The sequence below is a fragment of the Megalops cyprinoides genome, chromosome 1 (genome assembly GCF_013368585.1).
Source record: "Megalops cyprinoides isolate fMegCyp1 chromosome 1, fMegCyp1.pri, whole genome shotgun sequence".
Classification (NCBI taxonomy): domain Eukaryota; kingdom Metazoa; phylum Chordata; class Actinopteri; order Elopiformes; family Megalopidae; genus Megalops; species Megalops cyprinoides.
In genome coordinates, this window is record NC_050583.1 from 71175224 (window position 1) to 71195509 (window position 20286).

The 20286-nt window shown below is 41.3% G+C and overlaps 1 protein-coding gene and 1 pseudogene across 1 annotated transcript in view; both read right to left on the reverse strand.

Moving 5' to 3' along the window:
• Positions 1-1325: 1325 nt before the first annotated feature.
• Positions 1326-1434, reverse strand: LOC118794170 (annotated as a pseudogene).
• A 5446-nt stretch (positions 1435-6880) lies between these two features.
• LOC118782870 (Snf2-related CREBBP activator protein) overlaps positions 6881-20286 on the reverse strand; it is a 94971-nt gene continuing 81565 nt past the window's right edge. The window contains exons 32-34 of the mRNA XM_036536479.1: positions 19058-19246; positions 17994-18077; positions 6881-12206 (exon numbers count right to left, since the gene is read on the reverse strand). Of these exons, the coding sequence (XP_036392372.1) occupies positions 8316-12206; positions 17994-18077; positions 19058-19246 (4164 nt within the window). The 3' untranslated portion in view covers positions 6881-8315. The remainder of the gene's footprint in view (positions 12207-17993; positions 18078-19057; positions 19247-20286) is intronic.

Below are 20286 nucleotides of genomic sequence, written 5' to 3' on the forward strand. Positions count from 1 at the left end.
GTACCCCTCTTTCCTACATTAGGTTTGTAGCCACGTGTTAAACCTCCATATAAAGGCTTGCTTCCCTTTGGTTGCACGTGGTACCGGTAGAATTCCAGAGAAGACTACCGTGGAGGTTCTGCTCCTAATCTTCCCCACTAGCTCAATAAATTTGTTCTGCCGAACCCCGAACCTACCCCTTCCTATGTCATTGGCTCCAACATGGACCATGACCACTGGATCCTCCCCCGCTCTGACCAGGAGCTTGTCCGCATGCTCCAGGAGGTCTTCAACCTGGGCACAAGCCAGGCAACACACCATGCGAGACTCCTTGTCGTGCAAACACACTATGCTATCGATGCTACCCCTCTAATGATTGAGTCCCCCACTATCACTAGCTCCCTTTTCTTGGAGGATGGGGCTGCCTGGGTACCCTGGGGCTCTTCAGTCCTCCCACTCTCAGGATCATGGGCCAACTCATCCTGCAGTGGCATGAAACGGTTGGTCACCCCGATCTCCGGAGATGCTGCCCCTCTTGGAATTGTGCACCCCTTTCTACGCCTACACCCTACTGTAACACAGCTCTCTCGTCCTATCTGTTCTGTATCTTCCCCGCTGCCCGGCTTTGGTGAGCACACCATCTCCCTATAGGGCGTACTACTCAGTTCCTAGAACTCTAACAATTCAGGATTACTGTGGAGTCCAGCTAGTTGGGCCTCAAGATCAAGAATCTTGTTCTCCAAGTGCTCAACGAGTCAGCCACGGTCGCAGATGAACTCATCCTGGAGGTCTCCTTCCATAAATCTGATCATCCAGTAAAAGCACTGAGGTGGATCAGAACAGTCAAAGGCAGAAGTTAAACACAAGGAATGCCACACAGTCTAGATACAATAAACTACACCTACAGTTACAGCAAAGCAGACACGCTAACACAACCAGAATCAGGATATCCTAAAAGCAAATGCAGAAGAACGTTAAAAACAAAGTAAAGTGGCTGGCTAGCTAAACTACCCGACTAGCTAGCTAGAGATTTAAAGATTTGCTCCTGAGAGGGCGAAAAGGCACAAAAAAACCTCTCATCAGCTAGAATATGTGCTGAGTTACCTATGTTTGCTAACGAGCTAACTTGTTGGCCAACGTTTTCAACGGAGGAAAAAAGTGGAAAATTCCCTCTCTGTCCCCTAATGGCAACAAAAGATTCAACTTTAGGAGCAGATCAGACCCACCCTTATTTAACAGCTTGGTGAATAGCCCCAATTTTTATTTTTATCCGTTTGGATGTAGGAGCAGAAAGACCACTCCACAAACACAGCTCAAACTTGTCAGGCTAGAGCAGTTGAGCAACTAGCTTACAGCACCTGGTATTCCCAGGCGGTCTCCCATCCAAGTACTAACCAAGCCCGGCCCTGCTTAGCTTCCAAGATCAGGCGTGTTCAGGGTGGTATGGCCGTAACCAAAGAGACTAGCAAATAGGTTAGCCTAAGCTAGCCGTAGCAAGGCTAAGTTAATTGAATATGAAATACCGATCTTGAATTGACATCTGAATATGTACAGTAGTCATACATATATTACGAACATACTGACATTAACATTTTACAATTATGAGCACTTGCAGACAATACCACAAAGGAACTGTTAGAGTAGTTTGTAGCAGAGGATTTATCAGCCAGCTGAGTGAACTGTCAGTTCTCATTGCATGTCACTGAAAACAACGCTGGACTAGACAACAGATGGCAATTTCATAGTGTAGATTTAACCATCTCCATAATCATAACATCAATAACAGTAATAGTAGTATCAACACGGGACACTTTATGGAAGCATCCATCTACAAGTACAGACGTGGACAAATTTGTGGGTGCCTTACAGCTCATTGAAACAATGCTTCATTCCTCCTGAAAAGTGATTCAATTAAAAGCAATTGTCTTATGTATACCTGCATGCCTTTGGTATGTCATAGAGTAAAGCAAAGAAAGTGTGAAAAGAGACAAATTATTGCTTATTCTACAAAGATATTCTAAAATGGCCTGGACAGATTTGTTGGTACCCCTAGAAAAAACTATAAATAATTGGATTATAGTGATACTTCAAACTATTTTCTTTAATTAGTATCACACGTCTTCAATCTTGTAGTCAGTCATTCAGCTTATTTAAATGGAGAGAAGTAGTCACTCTGCTGTTTGGTATCATTGTGTGCACCACACTGAACATGGACCAGAGAAAGCAAAGGAGAGAGTTGTCTGAGGAGATCAGAAAGAAAATAATAGACAAGCATGTTAAAGGTAAGGGCTATAAGGCCATCTCCAAGCAGCTTGATGTTCCTGTGACTACAGTTGCAAATATTATTAAGGTCCATGGGACTGTAGCCAACCTCCTTGGACGCAGTCGCAAGAGGAAAATCGACCCCAGATTGAACAGAAGGATAGTGTGAATGGTAGACAAAGATCCAAGGAAAACTTCCAAAGAGATACAAGCTGAACTCCAAGGTCAAGGTACATCAATGTCTGATCGCACCATCCGTCGTTTTCTGAGCAACAGTGGGCTCAATGGAAGAAGACCCAGGAGGACTCCACTGTTGAAAGAAAAACATAAAAAAGCCAGACTGGAATTTGCTAAAATGCATATTGACAAGCCACAATGCTTCTGGGAGAATGTCCTTTGGACAGATGAGACAAAATTGGAGCTTTTTGGTAAGTCACAGCAGCTCTATGTTCACAGATGAAAAAATGAAGCTTTCAAAGAAAAGAACACCATACCTACTGTGAAACATGGAGGAGGCTCGGTTATGTTTTGGGGTTGCTTTGCTGCGTCTGGCACGGGGTGCCTTGAGACTGTGCAGGGCACAATGAAATCTCAAGACTGTCAAGGCATTCTGGAGCAAAATGTACTGCCCAGTGTCAAAAAGCTCTGTCTCAGTCGCAGGTCATGGGTCCTCTAACAGGATAATGACCCAAAACACACAGCTAAAAGCACACAAGAATGGCTAAGAACAAAACATTGGACTATTCTGAAGTGGCCTTCTGTGAGCCCTGATCTGAATCCTATTGAACATCTATGGAAAGAGCTGAAACATGCAGTCTGGAAGGCACCCTTCAAACCTGAGACAGCTGGAGCAGTTTGCTAAGGAAGAGTGGGCCAAAATACCTGTTGACAGGTGCAGAAGTCTCATTGAGAGCTACAGAAATCGCTTGTTTGCAGTGATTGCCTCTAAAGGTTGTGCAACAAAATATTAGGTTAAGGGTCCCATCATTTTTGTGTGCCATTTTCATTTGTTTTATTTAAAATATTCTGTTGAATAAAAAATCAAAAGCAAAGTCTGATTTTTATTAAATATGGAATAAACAATGCTTTATGACAATTACTTTTGTCAGTTTCAAGTCATTTCAGAGAAAATTGTGGGTTCTTCTTTTTTTGTGGAAGGGTACCAACAAATTTGTCCACGTCTGTATAACAGAACAATCAATGAGTATGCCCTCAATAGGTCACTTAAATTATCATAAAATTACACTGCATACATTTATGGAAAAGTAACATTATTAGCCGGTTTTTATTTGGTTCGAACTGGTTCAAACATTATGTTTGGGGAACACAATAACATAAACGTTAAAATACTGTTTCCGCTCTGAACAGAACGTTTTGAATTTTGAATTTTGGGGATATTTGGGTTTGAAGTCCTGATTTGCTTGGGGTAGAATGTACATCCCAACCAATATTCCAGGGGTGGATTCCTGTGGGAGTAGAATTGCTTGCAATTGACAAAACTTTCCAACTCAGGAGAGCACATTTTGCCCAAAACAGACATCATTGGTTAAAGTGAAAACATATTCCTCCGCCTCTAGATTTCTGGCAAAGTGTGGGATCGCGATCTGCTCTGAACAGTGAAAAAACCAGGCATATCTACCGATGTGTCAGGAATGTTTTCATGTAACCACATTTCAGCGAAGCAGCTGTAGTATAAAAGTCCTTCATCGTGCTTACCAGCAGTCACAGTTTGTTGGATTTGTTGCATAGAGAGCGAACATTAGAAAGAAATATACCAGACAGTGCCGATCAAAAACCGCGTTTGTGAAGAGGGGGGCGGGGGGACCACCTCGTCTTCCCCATGCTTGCCACTTTGTCGTATCTTTTTTCCGGGACAAAGTTTGGTAATCCGTTGGGGAGTTCTTTCGTAGGATTTCCTCAGGTGTGCACAGAAATTCCAGTATAATATCTTGTGGTAGTAAGCTCCTAACATAAGAGCTCTTATCAGTTGAAAGTAATCCAAATTGTGACGCTATGCATAAGTTTAGTGAACAAAACAACCACAGACACCAAGCAACCACGGATGCCTCTCGGGGCGCAAAAAAACTGAGGAGTTTCAGTTAATGTTCTGGTAAAATAACCCAGAGGATGCATGCACTACTCCCCTACCCCCCCCCTCCCCCATGGCACATTATTTGATGTAAAATACACATCACCATTGTTATAACTGCAACTGATTATGTGAGTTAGTGTTGAAATTCATGAATTGTCTCACAGCCATACACATTTTGCCTAAACGCGTCAACATTTAAGTTTTTTTTTTTTGCTCGATGTAAGGAATTATATTCATGACCATGTACTTGGTAGATTGGAACTAGAAATATATGTCTATTTGCCCTGGAAATTACATATCTTTTGACATCAGTCGTGTCGAGCTCAAACATATTATTGATTCACAACGCTGTCAGCACGTTGGAAATAAAAATATTTGTTAAATGAATCTGCACAAAAGGCAACCAAATACACATGTGCCTCTAAGAACACAGTGATGAATATACTCTTCTTCACAGTTTAAGGTAGCCTACTTCTTTCATTTTATTATTCCATATGTAACAGTACAGACCATAATCCTAGTGTGACTGTGATTGGTGTACATCCAACAAAGGGGTATAACTTATGTGAAAATGTTATGTATCCAATTTTTAAAAATTTTATTACACATTACGAGTTCCCACATGGGTGTGTGTGTGTGTGTTTGAGGGGGGTTACAACCTCCATAATGATTTTGAGAGGATAGATCCAAGCATTTTTCACCTTTGCAAGTACATTTGTATGCTATGGTTTTCTAACTATTCTAACAATTTAACGCAATTGTTACCATACCATCAATAACGTAGCCACATTTTTTTCAAAATATCTGAACCTAAAATGTTATGATCTTCACCACAATTCTTGCTTTGTCCATATTCATTTAATGAATTTCACATTTTCTGACTGGGAATCAAGTGACATTATACTGTCAAAGCCTCAAAAATGCTATTTTTACCACTGTTTGGAATGGAATGAGGTTGAACAATAGACATCACCAGTATCTGGTGATGCAAAGAAGCATGGCTCCATCCTTAGTGGAAAGAATTATTTACAGGAATAGCAGAAATATGGGAATCACATTCTAAATTCAGCAGAATTATTCTGAACCTGCAGCCTCTAGGAGCACCTCATACTAGATTAGAAGCTTTATCTAAGGCCGAATATGTGGTGCTATTGATAAAATCTAGTTTCGACTGAAAGAATTGACTACTCAGTCCGGATTCTGTAATTGATTACCATGTTCACTGTCACTTTCATGGAGCTCTCCAATCATCTATATAATGAATTGCCACTAATTAAGTACAGATCATTGTCAATATACTATGCTATCAACTGAAATTGCCAAGGCCTGATTTTCCAGTCCTTTCTCCTTCAAAAATCTGTTGACCTCTGTCAATACCACTGTTACTATTAATCCTGTTACAGGCCAGTTTTTTATGTACAATAAAAACTGTTCTTTTTCCTGTTTTTACTGACATTTCTGACTTACTTCATGAACTGATATATAGTATTTTGACCCACAGATGTGTTGTGGAATATCTGTGCATACTTAATGATTTGTTGCAAGTCATTCCAACCTTCAGCCTTTTGTGTGTAGATATTTAAAGAGAGACAAGATAATTGCATTTTTCTGAGTAACTGAATGTGAATAAATGCTTTCTCCCTCTCAGTGTGGCCAAAGCACTGAAGACAGTCAACACAATTCTATCACAGGTTCTGGACAAGAATTTTTTGAAATGTGAAAATGTGATTTTTCATCTTATGATTCAGAGGAAGAACCAGCCATAGTTCTACCTTCATCACATGAAAACAATGGGACACAGCAAAAGTCCTCAAGACAAGAGTGGACAAGACCGTCAGCTTCCAATGTAATCAAAACAGCTCGATGGCCTACAAGATTTCAAATCACTAGGATAAATGACACAGCATCAGCATCAGCTTCATATCTCAGCCAACTGAGAACATTATGTTGAGTGGATAAAGGTGTTGGGAAGATTGTATTACATGTCAGATCAGTCACCCCTGGAATGACAGTAAAACCAGCACTACATGTCAAATGCAGATAATGTACTCCATCATACCTTAGTATTTTATGGTTACCTTTAATGCAAAAACACATACTGATGATTATTTCAAGTTGACTGAATGGTTTAAGGAAAAAACTGACTGCTGTCAGGGAATATATTCAATAAATTGTTCTTAAATATAGTGTTTGAAATTAAAAATGTTCTTGCATTTTTTGTGAATGGCCAGGTGAGACAAGATAAAAAGGTTTCACTGGACCATTGAATTGATTTACACTGAGCAAGTCAATTTGAAAGAATGCCTGCTTAATAAAGTCGATCTACAGAGTGAATTGAATTCTAGCATTTTATGACAGCTTTTCAAATACAATTTTAGAGCACATTCCAACCACTTAGAGTTAAGGAGACAAGACGACTTGTTTTCATTCAATGTACCATAAGGATATTTTGGCAGAATAAGGAAAAATACATAAAATTAATAGACATTAACATTTAAACCCATGAAATAAGCTCTATACACATGGAAAAAATCTCTTTTTTGGCCTTTTTATTCAACTGCCTTTATATTTTTAATTGTTCAAGTAAAATAATGTGGAATTACAAGAGAACACAGGAATGTAGCAACTGAAAAGTATAAGTAAAATAAGACCCCCACCACTTCACCCTTTCCATCAAAAATGAGCCTTCTTCAAAAACATTCACAGAAGCAAGGCATGCCCCAAAAGCAAACTGACCTTTCATTTATCAAATTCACTCCATGACCTCTTGCCCAAGCCCTTGCATTGATTAAAATGAGGGAAATGCCAGAGTATGGTAGAGTGAAGTTCTAACTTACAACTGTTTGGAATTTTGAAACACTGTGGGACTGTAGGAATTTACTGATCATTTAACTGAGACGACTCTCACAGCCCAATAGGCATTTTCTTAAACTTTACAAACATCCAGAAAACAGTCATCAGTTTAATTCAGTTTCATTCAGACATTTTAGAATAAATTGGCTGGTGCTTTGGAAAAGATGCAAATGTATGTGCATACACTTAACCCTGAAGAAAAAAGTGCACTATGATAAAAGTATTTGACAGAGAAAAATAGAAGCAAATGGTGAGGACAATTTGTCAGTTGTGCACATGTATAATGCTAGTGTCAAAAAGACAGAAAATGACAAGACTGGGAGGTCCAAGCATAGTAAGTAACTCCAGCATAGTGCAGTAAAGAATAAATTCACAGACTCACTCTCTTCCTTTTTCCAAGGTATAAACTGAATTAGCAGATCTGAAGCACAAAAAAAAAACATTACATCTGACAAAAAGTCAAAAACCTGACTAAAACCTTAAACTTACATAACCCCTCCCCCCGCCCCCCCAACTCACAATCGTTTTATGACTTGTGCATAACAATCAAACTTTCATCAATAACTTCTGCACAGGTGATCACAATATTAAGGATACAATTTGACTTTATGGGTCAAAAACATATACTCTTCAGTCTTCTTTTATTGGTTTACAGTACATTGTCTAAAGTAACACCTCCAACCCACTGTCTCATCTCAGTTTGTGTATCCTTTCAGCACAGTCAACACTGTCCTGTATAAACTGAAAGCTCCAGTGGCTCATAGAGCTCAAAGTCTCTCTACTGAATGCGGACAATAACAATATCCTCAAGTTCCTCTCTCTGCGTCAGCTGTCCAGAGAACAGTTCCTCTTAACTCACCATTTTATGTTCCTGGTTTCGTGCTTGCACAGAAGTACTCATGCTGAAGCAGCACAGGAGAGGGAGATGCACACCATTTCAGAGGGAGGTGAGATTAGTTTTCAGAATCCTGCATGACCAATCTACCTTCCTGTCCTTATTTAAGCCTGTGTCAGAGTTCACAGAGTGAATGGTTAGTGGTCTCATTTCCCTTCTTTGAAAGCTTCTGACCTGAATTCCTGTCTACCTCTTCTTATCTGTTAGCTACCTTCTCTCCCTCTTCTTTGCTCTTCAGGTCTTGGTGCGACGAGCATGGGGGTGTTGCTGATGGTGACAAGTGGAAGAGGAGCGAGTGTTGCTGGCTGGGGTTCGGGCTTGAGCAGCTGCCAGAGCCGCCACACTACGCAGCACTCTGTCAGGTGTCCCTTCATTAAAACCAGTACTTAACTCTGGTCCCCGGATTTGTGACACAGTAGCAGAGTCCTGGTGCCTCCACCTCTCTTTCCGACTTTTTCTCCCCCTCTCTACTCTTTCCCTCTGATCCATCTTCTCCCCAACTCTGTCTCCACTTTCCCGGCTCCTCTCCTGGTCACTACAAGATGATGGGGCACGGGAGTGGGAGCAGGGGGGGCCAGTGCTTTGGGAACTGAGACTGTGGGTATGCTGGCTGCTGATGCTGCTACTCCGGCTCCTACTGCTACCCTCCCCAGCTTCACTACTCACGCTGCTGCTTGCACTGTAGCCCCTGGGAGAACCACTGGTCCTCCCCTCCCCTTCTTTCCGTGCAGCCTTTTTCATTGCTTTCTTGCTTCTCTTAGTCTCGGTTTCTAAGGGGGGAACTAAGCAGCCTGGCCGCTGGCGGGTAGAACGAGAGGCAGTGAGGTGGGACCGTGTGGGCACCTGTCTGCTGCTCTCTGCTCTACTAGTGCTAGAGTTCAGATGAGAGGAATCCCGTACCAGTCTCCCTCCTGTCTTACTCCTTTCAACCATGGAGGATGGAGCACTACCTAGCCCCCCTCCCCTTCCTCTCCTATCCACTCGTCTGCCCCGCATGGCTAGAAGTTTGGCAGCAGCATTAAGGGCTGAACATCTTTTCCCCAGAACTTCTGAAACAGCAGATGATGGACAGTGGAAAGTGGTGGTGCTAGATTGTGGTCTGCATTCAGGGGCTGACTGAGGACTTGAAGATTTTCTGGCGATCCTTACAGACACATCAATGCCAGACTCTGCTCCGGTTACTGTGATGGTGTTATGTGTCAAATGATCTGTTATAGTTGAACTCCTTGCTGACGTTCGCTTCCTTTTGTTGTTATCTTTAGCCCATGCCCCTTCAGGTTCTTCAGTCTCTCCTGCTCCTTCTAGCTTCCTCTGGGCAGCTCGGGTGAGACGCCTCTCCCTTTTACCACCAGATTCATCAGAGTCTGAGGAAGAGGTGGAGCATTGTGGAGGTGCTGAAAACAGTGGAGGGGAACCAGCTGACTCTGAACACCTCAAGTGAGGTAAATTAGACACCTCGTCAGCATTCTCCCCCTCCTCCTCTGTATTGGAATTTACTTTCTCTTGTTTTGTCTTTACACTTACCATACTTGCTCCAGCCTTTCTGGCAAAAGATGAGGTGGAATGTGAGGAAACTGAGGAGAGGGAGGAAGAGTGAGTAGAATCTTGGCTGCTCTGTCGAATGCTGGTTCTCCTCTGGGTAGAGCGCCTGCTCTCCCCATCAGTGTCCACATCCTCTCTCACTTGCCTGTCAGCCCCCTCATGTTGAAGAGTGGTGTGGTTCACCTTACATGTAGCTGGAGAGGCATCGATTTGGTTCACAGATGTGGATGTGCATGTGACAATTTTCCTCTTTTTAGGCTGAGATGGACGATCTTGTTCATCTCCACCCTCGACCTCCTTTCTCCTCTGCTCATGATCTTCAGTATTTCTTTGCTTTGTGGGCTCACCTCCTCTTGGTATCTCCCCATCTGTTGCAGTTTCCCCATCTTTGATTACTTGACTGTTCTCTTCTGGCTGTATAACACCTGCTTCAATTTCCAACCTACCAGCCTGAAGAGTACAGGATGTGAAGTGAGTGGAGGTGAGAGCTGGGCTAGAGGTTAGACTTGACTGAAAAGTGGGATCTACAGCTTGGTTAGACACAGAGTTTGGACTGGCTTCTATAAGAGTTCCACTTTGTTTGGGGTAATCACTGTTCAGGAGGGAGGACAGAAAAACAGGCCCTGTGCTACCACTGTGCACATCTGTTTTTGGAGTAGCTCTGTCTGAATGTGAACTCAATGGACTAGCAGGGGGTGAGGAGATAGGGGGGTCCATATCAACTTGTCCCACCCAAATGGGCTCATGTGCTTTTGCAGAGTCTTTGCGAGGGCGACCCCTCTTGCGTTTGGGTGATGAGGAGGGGCTCTCCTCTATACTGCCAGTTCTTTCCTCCATGGACAGAGGAGGGGACATCTGCTCTGTGGGAGAATCTGGTACTCTGGGGGGAGTTTTGGGTGGACGGCCTCTCTTGCGCTTCCCTGGAGGAGTTGTATTCATATTAGATATGGCATAAGTGTAAGTGTGAGCAGAGGCTAAAGGACCCCCGCTTCCTTCCAGTTTGGTGTCCAATTTCTGGGGGAAGCTCGGGGACAAACTGGCCCTCCTCTCCCCTCCTCTAGTTTTCCCCCTTCCTTGTAGCTGCTCTCCCAGTTGCGCTGCCATGCGCGACTCAGTCTCCAAACGTCGTCGCACAGGCAAGTTCCTCAAGACAGGCATGTCTGGAGTGTGATGAGAGGGGGAATAGGGGGAAACACCTGCAGCCCTACTAGGGGAAGTTGAGGGGGAGTTTTGATCTTGGGCTATCTGACGTAGAGGTGATGTTGTTGAAAGTGAGATTTGAGAGACTGTTTTCTCCTTTTGAGCAATGCTGGCTTTGCCTGGAGTCTGAGGCACTGATCTTCTGCTGGGTTCATCTGCTGAACTTGTCATTTCAACTCCTACATCTGGCTGCCCACTGCCTGATGACCCTCCTCCGCTTGAACCCCTTTTTCTTTTCCTTGGCTCCTTGTCTTCAACCACCGTGACGAGGCGGCCTGGCAGTTTGCGGAGGACTTTGGCAGAGGGGGAGTCTTCAGGAAGGCCACTCAGGACTTCCCCATCAGCAGACTGACGCTTGCGAGGAGAACGGGAAAGGTTACAGAGAATCAGTGGGTGAGAGGAATGCATGAAAGACTGCCCAGTCTGCTGCTCTTGGCCTGGGTTGGGGGTGTGTGGTGTGTCATCATAATGTTGGGTGAAGGTAGAATCACACTGAAGTTTAGGAGCACAAACAATCAAGCCACTTTCTGTAGATAGAACACCTCTGAAATCTCCCTGCTCATTTCCCACAAAGGAAGTCTCAGGAAAAGTGTCCTTTGGGGCTTTAGGAGAATCTGACTGAGTCTCTCCTATCTGGCCCTCTCCACTTAGAGAATGATAAGAGGAGGAGGCTAAAGGGGTTTGTATAGCATTTTCAGTCATGGGAGTAGTGGCAGTGAAAGGCACTAAACTGGAAGGAGGCAGGGATGATGTAGGAAAAGGTGCTAAATGGGATTCCAAGGTTACATCTGAACTGGAGGAAGGGCAAACCAAGATAGGCTTTGCTGGTTCCACAACCCTTGGAAAACGGGATGTTAATTTAGCTTGCTCTATTAGGGCAGGAGAGGGTTTGGTTGATGCACAGAAATCTTTGGTTGTTTCTTCACCTTGCAGAGCACAGCTGACACTTTCAGGCACTTCTCTCACTGTGAACAGTTGCGGCAGGAGGATGTCCTGCTTGGCCTTGATAGAGCCAGGAGCAGCATGACAAAGGTGATGCTGAGGAACATGTGCAGAAGGGGAGAGGGGAACAGTAGGCAAATCTTGTTCCAGGTTGGCCAGCACTGCTCCTTTTTCCTTATCCTGCTCAACTGGTGCAAAAGTTAGGGTTAAATGAGGTTCTCCACCAGGTGTCACTGTCACTCCTCTGAGCCTCCCACTAGCCCGAGTGGAGGGTGCCCCCTTTTCCTTGTGTTTTCGGGGCCGACGGTTGGGCGTGGGATGTAGGGGTTCCTCAGAAGGAGGAAGCAGACAAGACTCATCATCATTATCCGAAGTTGCTGGCAATTTGAGAACCTCTTCCTTTGCCTGGTCAAGACCCTTCCTGGCTGCTTCAACCTGCTCCTGCACACCAAGGAAAAATGGAGAGTCACAACACTGATTCACGCAGGCTTTTGGTATATCACTATTCTAATGACACCACCACACCTAGAACTAATGCTGAAAAAATACATAGCTGGTGGTGAAACGAAAGAAAGTGGTCACATCAGATAAATAAGAAACATCAGTATGATTATGCTGCTTCTTATTCAGTCCTGCAACAAAATAATTAAATCTGTATAGCTCATGGGATCTGACATACAAACAAATCTGGCACACAAATTAAAAAAAAATTCCAAAATCAAAATTTGTAGTACAGGTGCATTAAAAATATCAGGTAGGTAACAACAGGCATGAGCAATTAGGATGAATGAAGAATTAAAAAAAAAAAAAAAAAAAAAAAACTGTTCCATATATTTAATAATTAAGCTGCCTGGACGCTGGTGGGTTTCACTGGATTTACCTGGTGAAAAATTTCACCAATCACTTCAATCAAAAGACAGATCCAGATAACCAAACAGCTTGCCTGCTTGATATTGTTTTTCCCATAACTATAATTTTACGATTCTTTGCACAGTTCACAGGTGCGCACAAGTTCTGTCAGCATGGTTCAATCACAGCAAGCCACAGCTTGAGATGTCGTCTGACTGGTTTCAAAAGATAAATTAGTTCAGTTTCTTTTTCATTAAACTAGATAAGGCATTTATTTTTGCAAATTCACTCCACCATAGCACCACTGCATTTATTTAATCAGAGTAGGTGTTTCCACAAAATGAATATGCCTATTTAAAAGCCTGGCCTTTTCTGTATCAAAGTATTAGAATTAACAATGTACATTTTGCCATTTTGCCATGTTTTATTCATGTTTTTGATAAATTTAGTTACATTTCTTCATTTGGCAGATGCTTTTATCCAAAGCAACTTGCAAGTGAGGTAGTGTACAATCAGAATCAGAAAACCATAAGGAGTCACAGATATATTACTCATTGCCACAACCCTCACTAACAATCTGGCAGACTGCAGACAAACACGTGTTTTCCTCTGAGACAAAAAATTCAAAAGTACTGCTTGTATCACACCACAGTTGGAGGAGAAGACTCCATGTGCAGCTTTATACAGAGAGACCAAGGGACCAAACCTGATTGATCAGCAGCGCTGACTAGTGTGTGATGAGACAGACAAACCCTGACTGACTTACCCACTCCTATCTCCATATGAACAAAACCATTTTCTTCCACCACTTTGTGCTCCCAGTAGTGCTGACCGATAAATCGCATTTTCGTCATCGTGATATGAACATGCACGATAAACACATTGCAAAAGACTGCCTGAAATGCGATGAATAAGAAATATCATTTTATTTACATGCGCCATGCATTCACACTCAGCATGTGAACATTTGACCCATCACAGAGCCGCCCACCCTTTGTTGGGGCCCACCCTTTGTTTTGGCTCACTATGAGTTCCCGGCGCCACGTTCTTCCGGACAAGATGACGCTCTCCCTAAAACTGATGTTCCACCAACGAGCGGAAAGGGACAGGAGCGTAGCGAGCGCTAGTTGAATAGGAAATAAAATGCACCTAAAGTGTGTCTTTGTGATAAAGTACAGTCGGCCTTTTTGGCAGGGTAGGCAGTCTGATTTCAAGTGACGTCACATAAAAAGCTGAAATCATGTTACACGCTATCAAAACCGATTCTCGTCAAGGTTTGCTTTGGAAAAAGCACTAAAACACCACTCTGCCAAGTTTTTACTTACAATAAACTACTAACTGTGGAAACAAATCGCGGCTATTTCTGCACAGGAACAAGTGTTGAAATTGATGGCTAAGATGCATGTTTTATTTTAAGTTGACGCGATCTCAGTAAGGAAACCAAACTATTGCCGCCACAAGTCAGTGCAAAATCACTGCCAATTACGAAAAAAAATTATGCCAAACCTGGCAGCCCGGGTTAGCGGATTTTATTGTATTTCCGACCAATAATCTGATGTTGGTGTTATTAGTTAGCCAACGTTACTATAAAGCGAAATTACCAAATCGTTCCGAGTGACCCTGTGAATGAGAAGCTAATTTTCGTTAATACATTTTGATATTGTGACTCATTAGCAACCATATGGGGGCATTTTGTGATGATGTGTAACTTCAATGTAAACTTAATATCCAATATTGATTTGTTATTCAGTGTTGTCACTACAATGTTTAACTTTATATTTTTGTCAATTTTTCAAGCGGAAGTCAAATTTCCACTTGATTACAAAAGCAGACAATACAGCTGTTTTCAACTTAATTTTCTAAAGCACCTTAAGCTGCATGCACTTTCTGTCAGAAAGGTCTTTTCTTTCAAATATGTTTATGCTCCCAAAAGCAGCATATGGATGTTTTATGTTTTTAATAATCATCTCTGCAAATTAATAAAATTACTGTTAAGAAGATTAAAGAGTAGTGTTTTTATTATTTTGACATTTTATTTTAGATTTAGAGTGTTAATTTTCTATAAAATATATTACAATTTAATATAATTAATTTCACATAACATCGACATTTATTTTTGGTCCGTTTAATTGATTGGGTATTCACGTGCAATTTGTTCAATAAAAGCATGCTCAAAATAATATATTTCATTTCTTTATTCAGTGGGCATAGGCTATTCAATGTTTGCTGTCTATGTTAGCAGTGTACCTATTAAAGCAGAAAGACAGGAACTGTATAGCTAATATGCACACTTCAGTATTTATTTATCGCAAGTCATACTGTCATTGCAATACTGAACAATGTTATTGCACATCACAGATTTTCCTCATATCGTGCAGGCTTAGCTCCCGGTCATCGTCGGATGGTCGAACCTGGGCTGCAGACCTTAGCTTGTCAACACTGACCACTAAGCTACTCAGGGGCCCTTACACATGCTAGGGCAGGTTAACACTTTCCTACACTAAATTTCTGAAGTCAAAATTTCCCCACCCCCACAAAAAAAAAACCTGCGTATACAGTAACAGTGAAGATTTTAATTTATTGCTGCATTGTCTGCACTGGTAAAGAAAACAATGAACAATCTTCATACTTTTGTGTTTAGTTAAATGATTAATTGATATGATTGTGGTACTGTAATGGGATGACAGATTAATATATGGCTTGAAATTGAAGCTATGTCATCCTGTTAATGAATCACATACAATAAAACAATTGGAGCAAAACTCTAGGCCCTATATATTAGAGGCTGACATTTTTTCGGGAATTCCTGTGGGATTCCCGCAGGATGGGACTCAATTTCACTATTCATCACGTGACTGGGACAGGACAGGAAAAAAAGTCAACTGGAGTGGGCGAGATGGAAATCATAATAACAATAAGTCAGTTTTTATATATAAATATGCAGTTCTAATGTGAATAGCAGCTATTTTCTTTATTTTGATGCTAATGCTAGTCATTCTCATGGCCGGACCTAGAGGTGGGCAGGGGTGGGCATTGCCCACGCAAATGACTGATCGTTGTTCTGGCCAGACGCCCGTTTGGAATCCTGTAGGCAAATCACTATTTTCTGCCCCCCTAGTGTCAATATCATTGGCTAGCTCAATGATTTCAAACTGTTCAGATTTATGATTGGTTGGCTGGACACTACAAAACTTGGAAACGAAAAAATTAGCTGACAGTTCTACAGTGCATGGTTCTTGCTTGAAAACTAGATGACAGCAACATTTTTCTAAATATATAAACTTGAAATATTAAAAAAATCATTGTGCATTTATTTTGACAGTTTTACTATTACTGGTTTTGTGTTGTGCAGCATAAGGAGCGTTTCTGGTGGGGTTTAGAATAGGCTACTTAGCTAGCTAGCCAGTTCCTCTAGCTAGTTAGCTACTGCTAGCTTGAAAGAGTGGTAGCTTTAGGAAACAGAAGATTTATAGATCTGAATTAAATAATTTCTTACCTGGCTAAATTACATAGAGGACTTCTGATATCCTGCATAGTTACAGTTGAACAACCGTGCAGCAATTTCTGGTTCCTAATAAACAACTTTATGCTAATGCAGCGGTGGCTGCTCCAGAATCAAAGGCACTGGGTCCGGCACCTTCGCATTAACTGCCGAGTTCAAGTAGTGCATTTTTCGTGCCCACTCCGCATCAACACGCGGGAGTCTGCGGTACCTCTATCGAATCTTGTCCAAATGACTTAAACATGCTGTTGTTTGGCTGTAATAGTTCAACATAATGGTTTCGTTGTAATAGTTTGGTTGTAATGGATTAACGTAATGATTTGGTTGTAATGCTTTAACATACTCGCTAGCTTTACCTGCTAGTTGGTACCTTGCCTGCCCAACCTTTGGAACTTTGTCAGTACTTCTAATATTGTTGACTGTATGGTTTTTCGCTTGTGTTGTATTGTATCTCACTTATAAGTCGCTTCGAATAAAAGTATCTGCCACATGATTAAATGTAAATGTAAATGTAAACATCAAAATAAATGAAAACTGATAACAAGCTGGAACACTTGCACACTAATGTTACATGACTATTTCCTATAGGTAATAAGTGTCAGAAAGAAGCTTTAGCTTACAAATACCCCAGTTTAATTTGCTGTGTCACACACAATGGCACCACCACTGCACTGCAGTGGCATTCACATTTAGCTATATGGTAGTTAGTAGTAGTTTTCCCAGTGAGCTGCTGTCATTGTAAAAACTGACAAAGATCTCCCAAAACCAAATAAGGTTGTTTTGAGGAATCACATGCTGTGATTTAGTTTTGTTTTGAAACTCAAAGGCAAGACTTGTTAGTTTGAGTTAGCTAGTGCTGGCATCAAAATCATCTTGAACTCTGCTAATACTGCAGGCTACTGTAGGTTTTATGACGACAGAAAGTTTTTTTGTACAGTTGTTTGTGTTACTTTTCTGTTACTAAATGTTAAAAAAATACACAAATACTGAATATTTTCCAGCTCCAGGTTAAAACAGTACATATATTTCTAGGTTATACTTTTCTTCATTTAATGCACACCTTGTTTTCTATAAGGCCGATTTGTTCATATGTAAATGGTATCAGCAAAAAGCCTACAAATTCTCCAACACAGTACAAAATTTATGAATGGGATTACACATATAAAACTTGTTCTTATTATTACAGCTATCAATAAATACTGACATTCAAACTACCATATGTAGGCCTAGTTAGAAAATCATTTACACCAAGTATTAATCAAAAGTAGGCTACTTGGTTGATATAAGTTCTCTATGTTGTCTTTACATTTCAAACAGTGCTTGACACTAAGATTTTTGAACTATCAACCAACACTGTCAACATGATGATTTCAAAGTAATTTTCAGAAGCCACTGCGTCTGCCAAGTCACCAAAATGATGACAGCGGAATGTATCCAAAAAGCGGTACCAAAAACAGCCTCCCCCTCTGTCTGCATATACAGTACTGTATATACAGTACTGTTTTTGCATCATGCTCAGTTGGATTGGAAAGCTGCTTCATTCTCAATATGCACTCATCTGCTTTGTGGAAAATGGGTATTTACTCCCCCTTCTGAAATGTACATGCCGCCATGGTGATAGCAGCAGGAGAAGTGACAAATTAAACTGGTGCATCAAATGAATTTTATTCATTCTAGTTGGATTGTGAGACAAACTGAAATATTTGCGTAAATGTTTTCCATTGGCAGCATTCTTTTATGAAGACAGATCAAGGGTGTTCCATTAAGTCTTTGCTATATTCTGGTCCTAGACCCTGACAATTAGTTGACTGTGACTGGCAGATAATGAAGTGCATTATAGGTTATCAGCAGCATTGTGTCAAGGGGAGTAGCATTACCTCTGCCTGTTTCAACTCCTCCTTGCAAACATCTTCCAGTGATGCCTCCAAGAAATTCATGGCATAGCGTTCTATAGGAGTAAGCTGCAAGAGAGGAAAGGTAGAGGCTTAACTTTTTACAAAAATGAATTATCTATACTTCCCATAATTAGAATCCTCTCCTCTGTGGAAAGGTGTCAATGCACTCCTTTCATAATTTACACTAAAGGTAGAATGAAAAACACAATACATATACAACTACACTCACAGATAGTAATCCCTTGTTACCATGAACTGTTTGTAAGAATTACTGACAGAATCAACTGCATACAGGAGAGATATAAAACACTGGGATACTGTAAATACTCTTCTCATAAGAATCTTGTGAAATCATACTTGGTTCACCAACAGCATGATACTGATCACATTAACGCATAATAAGCTACAGAAAAGAAAAATAAGACATTAAGTTAAACTAAAATTTGATTTTTACAGCAAATATTGTATCTGAAATTAAATAACATGCAAAATGACAACACTGGACAACCTTGTGAATAAACAATGACTGTGCTACTCTGCCAAAGGAACTAAAAACAAATAAATGTGAGTCAAATTATTACTGAATGTTTTAAAGTTTTATTATCTACATTGAATGTGCTATGACATCACAGCATTCATAGCCCTGAATACTGAATATAGGGCTACTGAATACAAATACTATAAAAATTGACATTTGTTATTCCAGGTTTGAAAAATGTAACTTAGAACATTTCTCAAGAGAAAACCCACATTAAAACATCCATTTTACCTATTAATTTTAATTCTTTGTGCTTAGTAGCACTCCTTACTCCTTGTCATGGTAATATGAAAATCACAGTTCATGCATCCACCGTTGCACTAAAAGCAACAACCTTCATTGTGTAGCTTTGTACTCGTTTGTGCTGATAAATGCTTCTACTAGCACATCAGCAGTATTTGTAGGTTTTCACTTTCACAGCAATTTCTCTACTGCAAGTGTAGAAACAACTTGCAAACAGAAGACTTCTGGATATATGCTTACATATAAAATGCATTATTAAAATCACCTGCTCAACAAGGGCAGCTATTTCTTGCTCAGCCTTGGACAGCTCCTCCTCCTCCTGCTCTCGTACCATCCCTTCACCAGCCTCCTCAAATGGGATGCTTTCATTGAATTCAGCCAGTTCAGCCACCTGCTCTGCTTTAGCCTGGGAAGCAGCCACAATATCCTCCTCATCCTCAGCACGACATAGCGCCTGATGAGAAAAATAAAAATATTTGTACAACTTATCTTCAGTTATAGTAAGTAACTGAAGTACAGTGACAGTACAGTAATTACAGTTAGTTACAATAATATGTGCATAGCATATTCTCTGTGCATGCTACAATGGGTGATCTGAAACAAAAAAATGTCAGTTAAAAGAAGATGCACATTACCATTATTGCCGTTTTATCTTTTGCGATCAAAATTTTTTATATTTTGAACATAACACAAAGTTACAAAAACAGAAGAAACAGAACTAAAAACAGAACATAACAGCACCACCACAAATTTCATACCATGTTTCTCCCTCGCCTGGAATACTGCAACGCTCTCCTCGCAGGCCTCCCAGCCTGTACCACCCAGCCTCTCCAGCTCATCCAGAACGCAGCTGCCCGACTAACCTTCAACCTCCCCAAATTCTCCCATGTTACTCCCCTGCTTAAATCCCTCCACTGGTTTCCTGTCACTGCCAGGAAGCCCTACACACCAGCCCGAACCCTGCGCTCAGCGGCAACTGGACGCCTCACTCCTTGCATGGTCAAGGCAGGAGGTGCTCGTTCTGCCAGACATCGGCGTTTCACCTACATCGCTCCCCAGTGGTGGAACGAACTCCCTGTCCCGCTACGGACAGCTCCTTCACCCCATTCCTTCAGACAAGGCCTGAAGACGCACCTCTTCAGACTCTACCTGGACTGACCCAGCACACAATTGCATGCACTTTTGTAAGTCGCTTTGGATAAAAGCGTGTGCTAAACAAATAAATGTAAATGTTGCAAAGCTCACACTATTTCCTAAAAATTATCAAACCCCACACACACACACATACCTACAAAAACAAACATTCAAGCTCCCAGGTTATTGCTCTGCCATACATAAAGACTCATTAAAAAGATACCATTTTATAATGGTAGGTATCCCTGCTCATCCCTGTACTGCAGAGGCCAAGCTCTATTCAGTCTTGCTGTGATGTGTTCTAAATTGACAATTATTTGGAAGATCTTCATCTAATAACTTTTTACCATAAGATCTGGA